Source organism: Argentina anserina, chromosome 1 (genome assembly GCF_933775445.1).
Source record: "Argentina anserina chromosome 1, drPotAnse1.1, whole genome shotgun sequence".
In the NCBI taxonomy this organism is placed as follows: Eukaryota; Viridiplantae; Streptophyta; class Magnoliopsida; order Rosales; family Rosaceae; genus Argentina; species Argentina anserina.
In genome coordinates, this window is record NC_065872.1 from 4,766,618 (window position 1) to 4,781,712 (window position 15,095).

A 15,095-nucleotide genomic window follows, 5' to 3' on the forward strand; every position below is an offset into this window, starting at 1 on the left:
TTTGAATATGTTACATAATTTCTTTCCGAGTACATCGAATATGTTCATCTAAAGATCTCTTTTAAAGAATTTCACTCATAGAAAATAATGTAGAACACTGTCAAATTCATCATTGGATTCTAAATCCTTGCTAAGATGAGCTTAAAAATATGAAGAAAATATAGAAATGATACGGCAACAACTAAGGAAGCAATAGACAACTCAATTATCTGCTAATCTGCTTGTTAAAATTATAAGAATTTATAATGTCAGTTATCAGTTAAACAGACCATCTGCCCCATTAGATTGGGGAAGACTATTTTACTGTGAATAAAATGGAAAAGTTAAATACATGTTACCAAACATACACTGTATAACTCCAACTACTCAGAAGTCTCAAATCCAGTTCCTATCTATATCAGCAAGCCACACAGAAGAACTTGTATACATGCACACTATCAAACAAACATGGATCCATGTAAATCTCGTATTTACTTTCTTTCTTTTCATTATATACGCCACTCTTTCCTAACTCAGACTGGAAAAGAAAAATGTTTCACTCCATCAAAACTTCATATCATCCAAAACTTCTGTAACAATATCTCTCATAATTAGAGTTTCAATTTCCCTTCCCAGAACAATAACGTCTTCGTCCAGCAATTCTGGCCATGGGGAGGATATCAAATCTCGGGAAACTATTTCATCAAGGGAGTGATAGAGGCTATCTTTTGGAGGATATAGATAATAATAGATATTCTCCCAAACAGAATCTAACAACTTCTTACCACGCAAAGGTGGCAGGGAAGAGGTGTTGATAGCTTTTCTTCTGAATTTAGGCATGTTTAATGGAGGTCCAAGAATAGTTGAAAGAGCTTCATTCAATAAATCAAGAAGCAACTTGTGATTTACCTTCCCATTGTGATCTTTCGTTGAACTATTGTGCTCAGTGGCCAGCTTTTTATAAGATTCCTCCACTTCTTTGAACACGGAGAGGCTTATAGGATTCCCAAACGTATCCCATCTCGAAAAGGATTTCTCGAGTGATCCGTCGTACAAACCAGAAGCAACAAGCAAATCTCTTATGTAAACCTCTACTGGATTCTCTAGTCCAGACAATTCAGATTCGACCACTTCTTGTTCAACTGATGCATCGTCAGGCTCATCAGACTCGAGTCGATTGAGTTGCCTTCTCAGTTCTGTAAAATCAATAGAAGATGACTCTCATTTCAACTTTCACATAGAAAAGCATATTAGTAATTTATTGATCTGATAAGGATAGCTAAATTTGTTAACCTGGTTGATCTTTAACAGAATTGGTACACATTGATAAAGTAACAATCATGCATGGAGCATGAAGCATAAAAAGGGACAGATAAACACATTCAAAACGAAAGTAAGCACACACGCGACACACGCTACATAATCTTGGTACTGTCAATAAACACGTATCACACTCATACCAACCACAAAATTTGTCTTATCAGAACAGAAATATGTGTAGAAAGAAACATTCATACCACCTAGGTTATCGCTGATATCTCGGAAAGCCTGTGGCACAAGTCTGTCATCTGTTGGAGTTGCATTTGGAGTTGATATTGGACTAAGACAATCAGCTGTCCTGCAAAACTCGTCTCGAGCAGTGCTGCACACAGATACAGGACTAGGAGGAACCTCGGTGAAATTATCCTAAGACCAGTACAGAAGATAATGTCATGATAAAATTAAGAAACTAATTGTGCCTATTGAATCCTAGAATAATAAGTAAAAAGCATAGGGGAAAGGGAAATGTATCTCTTACATGTCTCTCTCTAAAGTTGGTAATAACGGTTGGGCCACTCCTTATGTCATTGATAGGGTAACGTTCAGTACGATGTGATTCGGTTGCTGATTGAATTATTTTTCCAAAAAGTTTCCCCTTAAGTGTAAAACTGTATCTGAAATTGGAAACCTTTTCTTTGAAATTGAACCTTTCTTTCTTCTGACTCTTCATATCCAAGGACACATGTTCAATGGCTTCATGCTTCCTCTGAATGTGAGCACCAGTTAAAATATGGCAGTTCTCTAGAAGCAGCTTCCCAAATGATGTTCCAGATACTGGGGCTGATAAGGACCTGATGAGATTTCTAGGGGACAAATCTCTATTTAGCAACTTATCATCATCTGATGCATGCCTGAATGATCTGGTTTTTACATGGTCATCTTTCACCAATCCCCTACCCCAGAAACTCATATCTTTTTGAGCTTCCAAAGTGTCTCCCACCTGTTTCACTCTTACCCTTCCATAGTCTAGTGCAGATGTCCTGTAGCTGCCAGAAGTTAATACAGGAGAATTAAGTTCACTCTCTCTTTCAGAAACATTTCTTAGTCTCTCTAACAGGAATCTTCTAGTATCTCTATGTATGAATTCTGGAGAACCTGGTCCGTTATATTGAATCTCACTTCTGTATGATCTTGTTGATTCTGATCGAAGCAAATTCGCTCCAAGATCTCTAGTCACACTTTCTCTGACATGGTTTGCAATGTGCCGAGCAATTTGCTTTGGATCAGATGGCTGTTCACTAAATGGGGTCTCAATTCCACTTCCTCGGACAACTGAACCCTTTCTATGCACCTTCCCTTGTAATTCACATCTCAGTCGATCCTTCACCTCCTCGAGAAAATCTTCTATACTACCCCTCTGATCTAAAGGGCTCGGAGAATTGATCCAAGACTCTTCATGGTTGCAAAAGCTATCAGGACCAGGTTTTAAAATAACTATCGTTGTAGGAGCTGAAGATATATTCACTCTCTTCCTGGAATTCATCAGGGAGGCTTTCTCAAAGTCTAAGCTCTTTGTTCTGCTTTTTGAAGATAAAGATCTTGTATACGCAGATGGGAATAACTCCACTGCATCTAAACAATTTGATGAAACACTTCTTTCATGTGAGATTGCTTTTACAGTGTGATCTATTCCTTCCATGGTCTTCTCAATTTCTGTTTGCTTGGACTTTGCAGAAACTCCGGTCTTCCCCTTGTTGAGATTCTCTTGAGCATGCAACCCACCTGGAATGCTGTCATTCTCAACAATCCTTGAACATTCCTTAAACCTGGCAGCTTGCCATGCTTCAAATTCTCTCTTGAACTTCTGTAGTTCCTCCTCTTGAGGATGTTCTTCACGCCTTGGTTTCCCAACTTTCTGATCTTCACACCAATCAGCATCATCTGTGCCATTATTTTGATAGAAGGAATTGAGATCTAACTTTCTGGAGGAATTTAAGATGGAAGAGACATGATCAACTGAGCTCTTTCCATTAATTTTCTTCTTTGAAGACTTTGGTCTCCTATATTCATGTTTATCCTCGATAAGCTGAACTGCTGATTTTGAATCTGTTGGCGACATGTCCATCCCCATAAGCCGTGCCACAATGCTCGGTCCAGTATGCCTGGCACTTGAGCGTTTGGATATTTCCTCATTGATCAATTTCTTCATTGAACTTTCTAGTGGATAATTCTTTTTGAGACCAACTTCTTTCACCTAATACAACTACCAAAAATCAGCACACTAAATATTAATCAAAATTGTGACTGGGATTACTACAACCAAGCTTACACAGAAGATATACTAATAACTCATGGGATTTAGTAAATGAGATTATAACTTATTCAAAATGTCCTCTTATGGGCTGAATGCTTCTCACAAAGTAAATGGATTTAGCAGAAGAATACACGGTAAGGAAAGAGATTAAATTTATAAGGGAAGATGCATGATGCATTTGCCCCAGAAGATGTCAATGAACATAAACTCTGTCTTGTAAGACACAACTGCTTTTACCTATCAAGTAGCAGGAGTTTGAAGAGGTTGACAAACCAAAGAGTCTTGAGTTATATAGTATGTAAAGCTTCACACCCCAAGACTCACAATGCACCATGTATCACAAGAAACATACTTTCTGGGGATTTGATAGATTCACAAGAATCATATTAGTAGACAACCTCAACAGAATCAAACCACTCTATACCCACAATAAAGCATAAAAATTACCAGCAAATCTCCCACGTCACAATAGCTGTGAGAAGTTTCTACTTGCATCTCCAAGCTATTTCGTGGAGCATCAAGGCCTGCAAATCGAAACATCTTACTTTATCATGTTATATCAATATTTCACATTCTCCTGATATAGATAAAAACCTTTTCCAGAAATGATTTATTTACAAGACAATTACTCTGTCCAAATTAAGACCTCCGTGATTAATAGGTACTCAACATATGAATCAGTAAATATATTTGCCGATCCAACCAGAAATCATTAAAACCCTACCTAGTAGTCATTTCCATTAAGGATTACAATCATATTATCCAATAAATGAACAAAAACCAGACCTTCAGTTCTTCAATAGAACAATAAAACTCACCACCATCACGTTTCTTATGCACAAAAAGCTTCCTGGCCATGCTACCCTGATTGAAATCAAAAAGGTGCAATAAGCCTCGCATGCAGTCCCTGGATCTACCAGAAGCATATCATGCCCTTTGCGCTGCTTTATGTCTCTTTACCCCATCAAGTACCCAATTTAGATGACTTTCACCCACCAAAACAATTCTCTGACAACTCGCACAGGAATATTAGCCTGCAAAAACAAATACAAGCCCAGATTTCAATTAAAATGAGCAGAACACATTAAGCAATGAGTATGTACTATCTTGCACAGCTACTCAATAATTTACAATTCCAACTAAACATGGTCCACCATTTGAGTTCTTTCTTTTGCATAACCAAAAGCAGACTACAAACCAAAAGAATGAGGGGCCGATCCAGCAAACAAACTCACTGATATGAAAGAATACTAATTGCACATAAGACTTCAAATCAATCATCTCCACACATACACCAAAATCCCAGAAATGAAAGATAATGATTTAGCTTCAAGAAATAAACTTTGCTATGTGAAATTCCCACCAAGGCACCAAGCTATTCACTTTACAAACCCCATAAACATAATTCATCAAGTTCGGAAACCCAGAAACTGTATTGAATTCTGAGAAGGAAAAAAAAAACGAAAATGCAATGAGAGAAAGAAAGTAAACAATAAAAGCTTGGGGCTTTATCGCACTGTCTTCCTGGTCTTGTTAGCAATTAAACCAAAACAGTTTGACTAAATTCAAAAGCAGAATCACTTCAAACCCAAAACCCAGTAACATTTTCAAACTCTGAGAGGAATCAAGAATGCAATGAATAAAAGTAAACAGAAAAGCCCGACTAACCCAATAAAAGCTTGAAGCTTTTTAACTCACTGCCTTCTGGGACTAGTTTCAGAGGAGCCAACCGAAGTGTCAGTTTCAAACTCAATTATGGGATGATGAGGTAGATTAAGGTCGGAGTTAAAGTTCAAGTGAATGAATGAGAGAGATTTCAAAGCTGCGAGGAATAAGATTGGATCCTTGATTAGAATAATGATAGAAATATCAAATATCTTCAATAATTAATAAATGTGGAACACATAAAGCTACTGCCGCTTTTGGTACGGCTGGAAAGAAAGAATAAAGGACCAGAAAGCCAAGGCTTCCATCTCCCCCTACACTCCCTACTCTACTCGACCACTCGTTTATTCCACTACTTTTTTTGCTTGCTTTCCATTCAAATTCTATTCCACGATAAAAGTAACTGACCAAAAATTCAACTCACAAATAATTTTCGCTTTGGGAAAATGACTAAGCCAGAGAAGATTCCAACTTTTGGAACTGGTTATTCGGAAACGGATTGTATGCTACACGAAGTACACCATAAATCTCAACCGTACGTGTGTACACGTCAACAAATGTCTCGTTAAAGTTTGTGAGTTACGTGAGTAAAGAAGAAACAACCGTGATAGTCATCTTCTTCAGTTATTTGCTCCTCTGCCGGCTTTGTGGCAGCTACCATGAGTACCATCGATCGATCTCTGTCGGTGACATTCATATGATCTTGGTGTGTCCATCGATCAACTGTCGGAGAGGGCCGGGGTGGGGAGAGAGGCCGAATGTTAGATAGTTTTGGTGGGCTTTCGTACTCCAGCGACCGCGATTCACGTGGCAACATCAACTTTCCTCTATAGACAACATCAATTGCTTCATATTCTTATCTTTGAATTGAAATTCAAATTTGGTTCTTGGATTAAATTGTTTCAAATTTGGTTCGAATCTGAATATGGTGTGTTTGCTGTTGAGAAACCTCATGTCGATTTTATTTTGTGCTGTGTTTGTGAATTTGGTTATGGGTTTTCATCTATCATGCATTAGCTGTGATTTTCAGGAAAATTAGAAGAATTGAGAAGGGGATTGATGAAGAACACAGAGGGAGGACTGCATGAAAGGAAGAGGCGTGCGTGTGGTTGCTCAATTAATTGTTTTCCAAACGGCGCGTGCAAACACGCACCGTCAATATGTGAAAGTTGTGGTACTCTAGCAGTGCGTGGAATAGGCTCCCCTGGTTATTCTCATTGTGATCTTGAAACTTGATTGTGTACCGTTTATAATTCCAAATAGATTACATGGCAATATCGATAACACTTCAATGTAACACGATTCATGTAAATTATAAAGTGAAATCTTCATCTATCTTCACAACTCTATTTCATAATCTCACCAAACGCGTATATATAATATTTGAAACACTTAGTACCTTATAAGACATCGACATGTATGAAAATGAACAAAAAAACACCTCAAATGACAAAAATTAATGCCATGGGAATTAGTCAACCTCCAAGATAGACACCTATCATAGGTGTCCTCTTAATAATTGCAACAAAATTGAATGTGACAATTATTAAGCTGTCCTACCCATTAGCAATAGTAACCAAGCCTCTTGCGAGGATTATTGTTGGGAATTATCAATGTATATGTTATCTAGCATAATGTCCAATAGAATGTTTAGGGAGGAAATCCCAACAGAAGGGAATAAGGTGGATCAGTTTTCTACAATTTCATTTTGTTCTCCTTTGTAATTTATTGCTCATTTGGTTGTTCCAAATGGTCACCGCTGGGTACTAAAACAAAAGCAAAAACTCAAGAATATGAGATGAAATATTAAAATGGAAGTGAATAATATTTTATGGTCAAGATCGAATATTAGAATTAGAAAATAAGAGAAATGGATGGTGAATGGTTGTAGGGTTTGTAGTGGCACGTAACGAACAACTCAATGATAGTTGCGCTTGCGCACGACACCTCCATTTGGCGCCTTACCATCTCATCAACATCAACATCAACATTCAACAAGATCAGAAGTTGCGTACGTGCCTCCATTTTTTTTATTTTTTTCTTCCTCAATCCGCTGCCTTCTACAGCACACAGCTTAACACAGGCTTCCAATTAATGCAGTTCGAGCCATCCTCACATATTCGGATCGCTAATATGCATGACTCACCGAGTGCCGCTATAAGCCACTTGCCGGAGTCTTTCTGGCGGGAGTTCTACAATAGAATTTATACCGTTGCTCTTTGTATGAATTGGTGAAAAAGATGTCGTGACTTTTAAAAACCGTCGCTTAACGTAAGAATGTGACAACGCATGAATGACCCAATAATGAAAGACAGAAAAAAGGAAATGAAATTAGCAGTGCCGACCCTCTAGGTACGTTATGTTGGCATTGCTCCTTGTTGACAAAAGAATAATATTTGGGCCGAAGATGTTCTCAAAGAATGCTTGGAAGCTGGTTGGACTGTATATTTGAAGGCCCAATTTGATCTCATGGCCCAATATCTATTCATGCATTTGCATCTCATTTAGGATAGGAAACTCTACGTCCAACATTAGTAAATATTGTTGACTGGTTATGTCTCGTTCGGTCATCCTAACCAAACTAGATGTTCTCAATTGGTATATTCCATTTTGCCTCAATAACATGATCTGAGTTACCCGCCGAACTCAGTCTTTTCCTTTCCTTTCTTTCGTTTTCAAAATCTGGGTTGGTATATAACCATGCAGATTTTTAGGATTGTTGTCCATTGAGTCTTTCCATTGTTCAATGGGCAATGGATGTAACTGGATACTCTCTCTCTCTCTCTCTGTTTTTTTTTTTGTTTTGGGGAAATTGTCTATGTTCTTTCTCTCAAGCTTAGTCTTGTTATATATATATATATATATATATATATATATATATATATATATCTCATAGTTGTCCTCTGTGCTTATGGTATTTTGTCTTGATCACAAGCATAGTAGAAACCCTATTGTTCATTCATGCATACACTTGCATGCCATGAGATCGTGATTGGTGATGCAACAACTTAAGGTCTCACGTTAGGATGCAGTATATGAGTTACTGAGATCAGGATTTGTGAAACCTCTTGTAATCTTCACATTATAAGCATCTTAAGAGTCAAGTCAGGTAGTATAGTTGAGAGACTAATTTAGGCTGAAACAAGATAGAAACGTGGTTTGATATCCCGTGTTGCTATAAGCTTGTACTAGACGTTGTTAAGATACTTGCATGTCATTCAGGATAGGAAACTCTACGTCCATCACTAGCAATTATTGTTGATTGGTTATGTCTCGTTCGATCATCCTAACCAGACTAGATGTTCTCAGTTGGTATATTCCATTTTGCCTCAATAATAGGATCTGAGTTACTCGCCGAACTCAAAGTCTTTTCCTTTCCTTTCTTTCGTTTTCAAAATTTGGGTTGGTATATAACCATGCAGATTTTTAGGGCTGTTGTTGAGTCCTTGACCATTGAGTGTTTCCATTGTTCAATGGGCAATGGATGTAACTGGGTACTTTGACTCTCTCTCTCTCTCTCTCTCTCCCTCTCTCTCTCTCTCTCGTTTTCGTTGGTGTCTCTAGTTTAGTTTCCTAAGTTGGTTAAGTTGAGCTAATTTGATCATTTGTTTTTGTAGGCTCCCGTGGAGCCTCATCCTCTTCTATAAATTGAGTGACTTGCACTCTCTCCAATCCAGTTTTTGTTTTGTTTTGGGGAAATTTTAAATGTTCTTTCTCTAAAGTTTAGTCTTGTTATATATATATATATATATATATATATATATACAGTCTCTATCCAGAGTGAAGTTCCAATTTTGGCACACTTTTCGGTCAAATTTTTTCACCATAAACGATTTAATATTTAGGTATATTATTCAAGATCATCTGTACAAAGTTTTATCCAATTTGACAATGGTTTGAGCTTTCAAAATTGAGATTTACATGAACGGTTCACGTTGAACAGTTTTAATTCATTCATTGATTTAATCTAATTACAATACCTTAACGATGTCCGAATTGGATGAATTTTTGTAAATATGATCTTAAATAGTATACCTAAATATTGAATCGCTTATGGTGAAAAATTTGACCGAAAAGTGTGCCAAAATTAGAACTGCACTCTGTAATTTCATAGTGAAGCTTTACTCTTGATAGAGACTATATATATATATATATATATATATATATATATATATATATATATTTCTATCTCATAGTTGTCCTATGTGCGTATGGTCTTAAGTGTTGATCACAAGCATAGTAGAAACCCTATTGTTCATTCATACATACACTTGCATGGCATGAGATCGTGATTGGTGATGCAACAACTTAAGGTCTCACGTTAGGATTCAGTATATGAGTTACTAAGATCAGGATTTGTGAAACCTCTTGTAATATTCGCATTGTAAGCATCTTAAGAGTCAAGTCATGTAGTATAGTTGAGTGACTAGTTTAGCCTGAAACAAGATAGAAACGTGGTTTGATGTCCCTTGTTGCTATAAGCTTGTACTAGACGTTGTGTTGCATAATGGAAAGGTTTGCCCTTCAAGAGATAAGGGCACACAATTTTTCTCCATGCATTCAGGATTTATGCGAGTAAAAAACATCTTTGTGTTATTTTCTTTATTGTTTTCGTTAAATCTTTCAAATCGTATATGTTATACATTAGGATAGCATACTCTCAGTTGCTATCCTTGTGTCATTACCACAAAAAAGTTATCACAGTCCTATTCACCCCCCCTCCCTCTAGGACATTAAGACCTTAGGGCAATCAAGGCGGTGCAGCCGCACAAGGGCCCAAAATTTCTTTGTTCTGTTGAAAAATAAGTTATGTATATATTTTAAAATTTGTCCAATTATAACTAATCGTTTTGGATTACCATGAATCTTATGAAGTTCGTTTACATGCTTAATATATGCAACTTTCTTTGTAATATTGATATTTATTATTATTATTACTTTTTTTCATAAATAGTTAAATACAAAGGGTCCAATTTTTCTTTCGCACTGGACCCTCTAATACTTTAGACCGGCCCTGGAAATTAGGATGTGCAGAGTTTTAATTAAGTTAATGAAATTCAATAGATTTGATAAAAACTAAAAGAGAAATGCTAACTAAACTCTGCTCGAAAGCCAAATATAAAATTCAGAGTATACTTGTAAAATTAAAGTTTAGCCGGAAATGATCCTTGACCCCTTGTAGTTGATGAATGATGACTTAATTTGATACGCCCTGAATCCTTTACAATTCCTTACGATTTTACTTTTATTTTTTTACTCGGATCGAGAGTCGTACTAAGTGTAACGATTCTAAAAGTTGGCTTTTCGATACCTAAGTCTTTCGAGAAAACTTCATTCACGAAACTTGTAGAACTCATCGATACGAGTTTGTAGACACTCGGCACGCTCAAATTAGAGTTCATATGGAAAAGTTACGAATAAAAAAGGACGTTGGGTATTTTTAGAATTAGTATAAATAGGGGTTAGAATGGAGAAAATCATAAAAACCTAAATTCAAATTTCAGCGCCACTGTTCACACACACTCTCCTCGATTTCGCCAGATCTTCTCTCCCTTCATTCTCCACCGTCCAACCACCAATCGGAGCACCCCGGTCGCGTTAGAACCGCCTCGTCATTTCCAGTCGATCTGTACCGGACTCACGCCGCGCCAACTGTCGTACACGGCGCAACAACGCTCGCAAGATCCGTAAGAAGTCAACGCCGTCGTGCGGCCTCTTTCTGGCGACTCCAGAGCTCAGGATTGCTACTAATCGATGTGATCCTTCATTTTGGGCATAATTCAATCATAGTTGGGCGACGAATCGAGCTAGATGACAATTTTAAAATCGGTATAATATTCCGATCTTCCTCTGCGTTTTCTGGACACTTCCTGACCGATTTGGTCTCCGGTGCAGTATGAAAAAAGTTTGGTTTTGTGTAATCTACAACTTTCAGGTTGGTGTTGAATGATTTTGGTGAGGTTGGAGAGTGGTGGCGTGTGCGGCGGTACGTGCAAAGGTTTTTAGGACAGTAAGTGCTCCATCGAGTAGTGTTCATCGATATGAACCCAACGACTTATATTTTGACAAATTTGATTATCGTTGGAGCCGTAGAGTGTTGGTGGTAGAGAATTACGAAATTGTGATTGTGTATGAATGTGAATCGTTGTTGATATGTTACTCCTTAACTCAGGACGTCGTACGGACACTTCGCTTGATGAGAACCCTGACACCGGGTGCTACTACCTATATACTGTGAGTGGACCCTCCTTTTAAATATATATGCTTGCGGATTTATTTTCTGGGATCATTGATTGATAGTCATGTGTTAAGAATGTGTTTGCCTTGATTGATAATGGATATAGTATTGTGTGGTTGTGATGAGATTATGATGCTAGTTGCTAAGAAAAGATAAAAGGGGTATGTGGAGAAAGATTAATTACTGTATGATTGTTCGGATTATGGGTTATGTGGTTTTAATTGGTTAGAGTGATTAGCTTGATGGATAATTGAACTACGAGTGACTTGATCTATTTCAAAAGGGTACGTAGGCAGCCTGACCAAGGTTTGGGTACATCCACCATTATTTTAGATTATATATCATTTCTTTAATGATCTACCTTAGGTTTCAAAGCGTAAACTCAAGTTTGGTTGTTGCAGTGGTATCAACAGCGTATTAGAAGGACGGTGTGTCTGGTTTCTTGTGAGTCCGTGTGTTTGAACATTTAGTTAGTTGTTTATGAACATGGTGATCGTATGAGTACGTGATGAGATTTCTAGGTTGAGGTTAACGTATTTATATTATTGTGATTCACCTTATTCCTCTCGACAAAGCTTTATTAACTTGGCTATATCATGGGAATCAACGAGGTATAGGCACTCATATTAACTCGGCTATTCCATTGGAATCAATGATGTATATACACCTTAGCCTTGGCTAATTTCATTAGAGATGATACTTTTGTGACGGTTTGATATTTTGTCCGGGAGAGTGATTGTATATTTGTTACGAGTAAGACTTGGGATTATGTTATGGGGTTTGTGTCGGATACTTTGAGGTGAGTGTATGAAACTGGAAGAGATGAGATGATTCGGCAGGATGTTGAGACACTAGGAGAGAGGGGATGAACTAGTAGTCTGTTCATATTACATAACTGGAAAATAGGGGATGAACCGGTAGATTATAAAAACGGAAGGAATGGGATGAACCAACAATGCAATGAGAATATGGAATCAGAAGAGAGAGGATGAACCGACAATGGTATCGATGTTACCGAGTTGCTAAAAGAGAGGAGATGTACTAGTGGACTCCAGATAAAGATTTAGAAAGGGAGAGGACTAGTGACTTGTTGAGTTTTGCGTGGTCTCGTATATTTTTTATGAGTGGACTTTGTTTTAAATATAATTTCATGCGGTTCGATTTTAATCATTTTATAGAATGTTGTTTAATTTTTTTTGTGCGATCATGTAGTATGTTGTATGATTGTTATTGACCATGTCGTCTTAGTGGGTTGGGCAGTTGCAGTTTAAGACGAGCTACGAGCTCCATGGGTCTAATGATATTGAGTAACGAATATTGCATACTTCGTAATGTACATTGTGTTATATTTTGAATTATATTTATGGGATGTGGTTGTGGTGTTTGGAAATTTTGGGGAGCATGGTGGCTCTATGTGTTAAGGTTGGATTTGAGATATTGAGAATGTCGTTTGTGCATGTAGTCATACTTTCAGGAGAGAATATGCCGAATGTTTTTGTATACTCCCTTGAATAGTGGTCCTTGCACAACTTATTCTAGATGATAGGGTAATATTTTGATGTGGGTCGTGTCATAATTTGTTCTATGTGTATGTCTTCTTTAGGATAACTAACACAATCTTTAATTCCTCGAACACAATGTGCTTTTGTTTTGACTCTTTAATTACGATCAACAATGTTCCATTGTTTGTAATTTTATTTTAGTGAAATATATTTTTCATTTTTTTAAAAGAAAATAATATTATTAAATAACAAGATATATAACCTATTACTCCGCACCGATGTAAACGAGCTCATAAATAATTAAACCCTCCATATACAGTACAACTTATTCGATCATAGTTCAGCTGATCTAAGTGCGGCAGTTTTTGGTTTTCCAAAGCCAAAACCCCTCTCATTCACATATCACAATGATGCCCAGAACGCTCTGTCATGTGCTCCAAAGCGAAACCCTAGCTAGCCAGCTCCATCTGCAGTTTGTGATGATGATCAGATGATAATCTTCGATGATGGACTCCATTATCGGTTTCGGGAGGGACCAAAGGCTTTTTAGGGCAACTTTACCTGGCGGGTTCAGATTCCGGCACGTGGGCATTATTATTGTGGCAGCTTTCTGCTGCCGGAACTGGGCCATCCAGACGGTGCTGATCCAGTTGTACGGGGTGGTGGGGTAGGGTTATGTGTCCCGGCTGCCGGTCGGGTCATGCGTTCCAGTATCCGGTAATTACAGGTTGTTTGTTGTTGGGCTCCCCAGTTTCGGCCCGAGTGATGATACAGACTACACAGGGTATGTTATACTAGGCCCAATGTACTTAATCCTATAGAGTATAGACATGGAAGAAGGAACTTGTCTCTCACTAGTACCCTCTTTTTATTCGGGTATACCGTATATATACGAAATGACGGTTGAGTGAGCTACTACTTTGCGATCCGGGAGCTATTTAGCTATGACCCCTCTTCAAGACATGTTTCATATATACAAGTTGGGTTTTGATCAAGGACCCCGTATTACTAAACGAATCATTGCAGCACGTGAGGTAACCTAGCGTGCTTTAGTTAGACCAATCCATTAAGTCCCTCGTATATTCCTTGAAAAAAAAAATATAAATAGTACATGAATTTTGGATGACTACTAACATATATACATCACATTTGAAAATATATATATTTGGGTACATCAAATACCAGACCCGACCTCAAATAGGTTCGAGACGTTACTGAGCTCATTGAGCCCGTCAAATCGTATGCCATTATGAATTTAATGGAGGACAAAATTAGTTTTTTTTACTGAAAACCCTTACACTTGGACTTACTTACCTCCACATATAACGATAAAGATTAAGTCTCATCCAACTCATTTTCTCGGTCTTATCCTCTCATCAACTACTAAAGTAGATCTCATATTTGTATGAGCATATAAGGCTGGGGAAATACAAAAATGCCAACCAAAATGTGAATATGAGGTCTAATGTCAATGTTAATCATATCTTAATATTGACTCTAATGTTGATGAAGGGAATAAAAATCTTACTGAAAACAATTCCAATGTGGTGCGTAATGCTTCTAAGGTAAGTTTTACTAGTTCTAGTGCATATGATTAATAATTAAGATGAGTTTTTTTCATCACACACTATCTATTTTATTAATTCCTAGTCTGAACCAATGCATGAAACAACAACTTATAGTGCAAAAGATTCAAGGAATAGATCAAAGAATCCTACAAGGAATGTCATCAGGACATCACCCATACTTGCCACAACATCTGGAACTTCACATGCATCTGTTCAGGGTCTCAAATTCAAGCTTCAAATGGCTTTGTGGAAATCTTGAATTCAGCTTATTAGGAACCAAAATATGGTAGAAGGAACATGAAACACCACATGTTATTGTAGCATTTGTTTTCTTTTGTTTATAAGACAAATGCCATGCTATTATAGCTTTTGTGTAGCATGTAGTTTTTATTAGACTTTTGATTGTGTAATAGCCCTTTAAACAATTTACCTACCATTATTTGGTCATGTATTTTGTGTTAGGCTAAAATTTTAAAACAGTACATGAAAAATGAGCGATTGAGAAGATTAGTATATCATATTTTAGAAAAATAAAATCGGTACATGAACTTCTAATCTTAATGGGAAAT

General features: G+C 37.3%; 1 protein-coding gene across 3 annotated transcripts; it reads right to left on the reverse strand.

Moving 5' to 3' along the window:
• Nucleotides 1-260: 260 nt before the first annotated feature.
• Nucleotides 261-5,464, reverse strand: LOC126797030 (uncharacterized). Of its 3 annotated transcripts, none has more exons than XM_050523720.1 (6): nt 5,222-5,464; nt 4,372-4,587; nt 4,001-4,077; nt 1,778-3,493; nt 1,497-1,665; nt 261-1,175 (listed from the first exon to the last, which is right to left on the reverse strand). In XM_050523720.1, the coding sequence occupies exons 2-6, from the start codon at nt 4,451-4,453 to the stop codon at nt 544-546; spliced, it is 2,676 nt and encodes an 891-aa protein (XP_050379677.1). In that variant the 5' UTR covers nt 4,454-4,587; nt 5,222-5,464; the 3' UTR covers nt 261-543. The 3 variants fall into 3 exon arrangements, with proteins under 3 accessions (XP_050379677.1, XP_050379685.1, XP_050379681.1); XM_050523728.1 differs by lacking the exon at nt 5,222-5,464 and adding an exon at nt 3,791-3,908 and having other exon boundaries at nt 1,778-3,502; nt 4,372-4,440; XM_050523724.1 differs by lacking the exon at nt 5,222-5,464 and adding an exon at nt 3,791-3,908 and having other exon boundaries at nt 262-1,175; nt 4,372-4,440.
• Between the last annotated feature and the right edge of the window lie 9,631 nt (nt 5,465-15,095).

What these genes read in the sequence shown, in the direction of transcription:
- LOC126797030 (XM_050523720.1), bottom strand. Translation starts at nt 4,453, where the DNA reads ATGCGAGGCTTATTGCACCTTTTTGATTTCAATCAGGGTAGCATGGCC. An exon ending in GCATAAGAAACGTGATGGTG is followed by an intron (nt 4,078 to 4,371) that starts GTGAGTTTTATT and finishes TTCGATTTGCAG; the next exon opens with GCCTTGATGCTCCACGAAAT. An exon ending in GTGACGTGGGAGATTTGCTG is followed by an intron (nt 3,494 to 4,000) that starts GTAATTTTTATG and finishes TAGTTGTATTAG; the next exon opens with GTGAAAGAAGTTGGTCTCAA.